The sequence below is a fragment of the Photinus pyralis genome, unplaced genomic scaffold (assembly GCF_008802855.1).
Source record: "Photinus pyralis isolate 1611_PpyrPB1 unplaced genomic scaffold, Ppyr1.3 Ppyr1.4_LG1, whole genome shotgun sequence".
In the NCBI taxonomy this organism is placed as follows: Eukaryota; Metazoa; Arthropoda; class Insecta; order Coleoptera; family Lampyridae; genus Photinus; species Photinus pyralis.
In genome coordinates this window covers 6625674-6630643 of record NW_022170249.1, presented here as the reverse complement: position 1 = coordinate 6630643, position 4970 = coordinate 6625674, and the positions used below count along the sequence as shown (strand labels likewise).

The following is a 4970-nucleotide window of genomic DNA, read 5'->3' as shown; positions in this document are numbered from 1 at the left end:
CATCTGTATTGACAATTGCAGCAAATGGCCGACGTACACTTGCTCGTATAAGTTCATCTGATGCGAAAACAGCACGCGCAGCCTTCTTCTGAATCAGATTCAACGCTCGTTGAAGTTCTAGGGTATTCATTTGTTGAATCAATTTGCGCCCACTCGTGTAATATTAAGGCATTTTCTTGAGCGCACATAAGCGTGTTCTCCGCATGATTGAGGCACCTTACACCGCTATGACTTTTCTTTAACTTCTTTAGCGAAGGGCAACCCACGTCTTCTAAATTAATTACAAACTTGTCAAGGAAATTCAGTAGGTATTGTTTCTCCACTCCCTTTACGTATATTCTATTGAAGGGCTGAAGTAACGTGCGTAGTTCTTCTTCAAAGTTCTCGAACGTAATGTACCCGGAATTCCATTTCAAGCCATGATAACAGTCTTCTAAGAATTTGATTTCTTTTTTCATACCTGATGTTACAGTATAATTGACGGGTGGTTTCATCAGTAGAGTTGTGCAACTAGGTCCCTCCGACGAAACGATAGATATTTCTTTCGGAATGAATTCCTTTAAGCTTCCGCGGAATCCTTGAAAATCAACGTAGGCATCCATCACATGAAACATTTTCTAATAAACTGAGGATCCGTAATAAAGTATTATAATTTTATCCCTTCTGTCATGCGCTGCGCAGTAGCTTTTTTTCCAACACAGGGGAAATGATGTAATCAAGTTGATGAATGCGTCTTTGGAAACGTACGGTATCCCTGGCGTACTGCATCCAAGGTCCTTTTCTAGCTTGATGATGAGCATGTGGCCATGCAATTATGTGACGCACTGTATTCCGGGACTCGTCAAAAGAAACTTTTTTAAATGTTAAAGTCTGCGATGACATTTCGATGTTTATCAATTTCAATAACGTTGTCAAATTCTGCGTACACGAGACAATTCACCGTCTCAGTCAGAGCGTCTTGGAAACCAACTTCGATACGAAGAGAACCGTTCTTTACCAAGTTCCAATGAGTTGTGGCGTTTGCGGATAAATCCGGCGTTAAATCGAAAGTCATTAGGCAGTATCCGTGCGGATAGTCTAAACGTGATACGTTATTTCCTTCGTTCAAAAAATGTATTCCAGTTCCAGAAAATAAAGTGTGGTAGGCCCTTACGTATAATCCTTCTTGAGTGAAATCTGGTTGTAACGGTTTTGATGGAATTTGCTGCCCATCAATGTACAGAGACATATAATTAATCTTGTAATGATGAAAGTTGAAGGGATTGGAAGCGTATTCTCCGTTAAACGCTCTATTCGACACAAAACCAATTATGCAGCGTTTTGGTAGTTGTCCAAGGAAGACATTATCCAACGATTTGCGTTGCACACCTGCGGGAATCGTTAGCACCTTCACATCCGATCTAGTAATAGGGTATTTGGCTGCAGTGGTTTCTAATGCTTTTGTGTGCGCAAGAAGAACTACAGGATTAATCTTCATTCTTCTAACCAGTAAACTGGCATCCACAATTTTCACTTTGTATGTTGAACCAGTAGCAGCCATTAAACTAAAGGTGTCTCTTGTTCGAACAAATTTTACTTTCATTTCAACTCCATTCATGAGAAACTTTTCTTGATTAAATAAGTCCGCGTGCACGTGACCTACCATTTCCACCATTTTACCGAGCTTTGTGGTATTTTGACGAATAGCGAAACCTTTGTTATCAGCTGTTAATGTATCCATTTGCTTCGGAGTATCATTGTGCCATAGTGAACACCCCAGATGAGTTGCTTTGGCTTCAGAGCCATAATTCAATAGAGTTTCAATGTATGCACGATACGCATAAGTATTGCTCGGTGGTGACACTAATTTCTGATTCAAACATACTTCCACTTGACTGAACAACGTATGCAGCCAATTGTTGACAGGCGCTACAACATCTTCCGCACCCAAAGTCGCGTCATCTTGTTTTACAATTTTCGCCGTAACGTAGAGCATTGTGTGGCTTAAATCGAGGTAATCATTTCCATTTCCGGGGACCACGAATTCAATAGGCGCTTCGTCTGATAGTGATGATAAAGGCTTGTAAAACACCCATTCCCCACCTTCGATACTGGTTTGTGTTGCAGGAAGTGCAAACAGATCCAACTCAGATTTGATGCATTCACATGACTGTGCGTGAAAGAATGCCATTCTTTGAGAAAATGTCACTGAATGTTGGTTTGACAACTTTGCGTTTAGGAGCTTTTTTCGGACGTGTAGTTTTCTTCTCCGTAGCAATTTTGAACTGACCGTAATCGATCATGTGTGGTCTTTTATAACCAGATCCGTGCATTAATGTATCAATTTTGTCATCGGCTTTTCGTTTAAGGTTTCTTCCTGCTTCCTGAACTCGTTCTTGAAACGCTGCTTTAATTGGTTTCTCCTCAATTATGTCACCTAGTACATTTGCACCAGTTCTTAAAGCTTCTTTTCCCACAGCTCGCATTACCGATTTAAACAAAGGTAATATGGAACGAAACACTCCGCCCAGCCAGCTTCCTATTCCATGACCTCTTTGGTACGGCGAACCTCTATAAATCGTACCGATACCCGAGCCCGCTTGATTTACGTACTATTGTTGATATGGGTAGTCCATTTCTTAAAATGAAGCTTTAAACTCAATGTTCCAAACTCGAATGGCATAGGAGCGCCTGTATCCGTCCTTATATGTATTTCGATATTTTCAAACTCTTTCGTCATCACGGGCATATAGTGTGACGGTGAAAACACTACATCTTTATGACTTCCATAAATGTAATTTTCGGCGGTAATGTTAACTATTCTCATTAGTGGTGATAACACATCTCCTACGATTTGCGGCTCCACAATATCACAATAAATGAACATCTGTGAGGGCACGCCTGACCAAATACTTGCAGGATGCGGGGGTATGGAATCGCGTACTACATTCTGTTCTGGACGATACCCAAGCTGTAAAGCTAACCTTTGGGAAAATCCCAGTACGGAGAGAGGCGTCCTAAATGCGATCGCCACACGTTTTGTGATCTTGTAATATTTGATTGTGATTAACTTTCCTAAATTTTCGTGATTGTTTATTTCTTTAAGAATATCTTCAATGTTTTCATAATTACCAGCATCAAGTTTGATCACGTACCAACCGCCGTTTTTATACATAGACGTTCCGAGATTATTACGGAAAAATGTCGCTGCACTTTCTAAAACTTTATTTAACGGAAAATCTGTTATTGGCGCATCTCTGTAGTAAATTAAATTGTCAGTTTCACTGATTGACGCAAACGCACAAGGATATTGTATTTCGGCTATCCCGACGGACCAATTACCACTTAATCTTATACGCTTTGGCAACTGTGTAACAAAGTGTGAAGTTGTATTGTTGGGAAAATAATCGACAGGGTAATGTAGAATTCTTCTTCCATTTTTATATGTTTTTGAGTTCTGCCGCAGAAATCCAAGAATTGAATTTGTCACTATAACCTCGCCACTTCACTAAATATTTTTTGTTTTTTCCTCTTCCTTTTTCTTCCAAAATCTCGTCAATTTTAAATACTGTATCTTCGTCTATCGTAACAGCCTGCAGTTCTTCCTCATAAAAAGTCCCTTCTATATCTTCACCGCTTAAATCCACTATTCTGTACACAGGCGGACGTCTCTTTATAACTTTAATAATTTTAAACACCTCTTTGCTCTCATATCCTTTCTCAAAATGATATTTGCTTCTGGCAATTCTCACATGTTGTCCAACTTTATATATGGGTCGAGTTTCTTTACCAAAACCCTTCGCGTAGAGGTTCTGCCAAACTTTCAAGATATTTTCTTCGTTCACATCATTAGGCGCCATCTTGATTGATGAATGATAGGATTTGTTATATGCAGACACCAAATCTTGTAAAACGTTCACATATTTGAATGTGTTTTTATACGTAAAGTATCGGTGTATTTTTGACTTTAAGGTACGATTTAGTCGCTCGACAATGGCCGCTTTTACGTCGGGATTATGAGTTACATAATAATTTATAGCGTATTTCTTAAACAATTGTTGTACACTTGCTGCAACAAATTCTTTTCCTTTGTCAGTTTGTATATTTTCAGGTGTATTGCCACATTCTTTAAAAATGGACGAAAACGCCTCAATTACAGAATGTGCTGTTTTTTGCTTGAGCGGTCTTGCCCATGCTTTCTTACTGAATACGTCAATGACCGTTAATATGTAATTATAGCCTCTGTTGTTTTTCGCTAGGCTTCTCATATCACAAAGATCGGCTTGCCATAATTCAAACATGTTGTTAACTATGTATTTGTTGCGTTGAAATTTTCTTTTAACGGGCTTGTGCACAGTATATGCTTCTTGTTTTTGTAACCATGCTTTTACATCCTCAGTTGAATATCTATTTTTTAACGCTGAAGACAAGGAGGAAACTCCACCGAATCCGGCAGGATGTGAAGGATCATAATATATGCTTTCCATCTACTTAAAGTTTAAAGGTTTTCCATGCGGGAATATGCAATCGTTTAGAAGTATTCCATCCACCTCGCTGTAGCCCACCAGAACTTTTGGAACGTTTTCTCGTATCCGGTTGCTTAAGTGCACTTCTCGTCCGTTTTGTGGTAACGTCTTGAACAGGGTTCACAGTAATTTTTGGGCGTTTCGAAATAATGTCTTCGGTTTTTACAACACTTTGTTTTTTGCCAATAAATTCTTGAGGAACATTAATTTCTTTTACGAAATCTGCAAACTGTCGGCCACCTTCTGGATTTGTTGATTGACGCGGTCTTACTGTGTCGTGTATTAAGTCAATAATATTCGATGACGGGATTACTTCGCCTTTTATTGTGACAATTCCTCTATTGTCCCATAAAATATCACCCGAAGCGTTGAGTATTCGTAGAAAACTTTCGGCTTTTTTCTTAAAAGTTTGTGGCATTGAAGCTATTATTTCATCTTGTGATATTCCCGTAGGCTTTGTTTCAA

General features: G+C 39.1%; 1 protein-coding gene across 1 annotated transcript; it reads right to left on the bottom strand.

The window, feature by feature from the left end:
• Positions 1-856: 856 nt before the first annotated feature.
• Positions 857-2170, bottom strand: LOC116169510 (uncharacterized protein F54H12.2-like). The gene has a single exon (XM_031485654.1). The coding sequence runs from the start codon at positions 2168-2170 to the stop codon at positions 857-859; it is 1314 nt and encodes a 437-aa protein (XP_031341514.1).
• Between the last annotated feature and the right edge of the window lie 2800 nt (positions 2171-4970).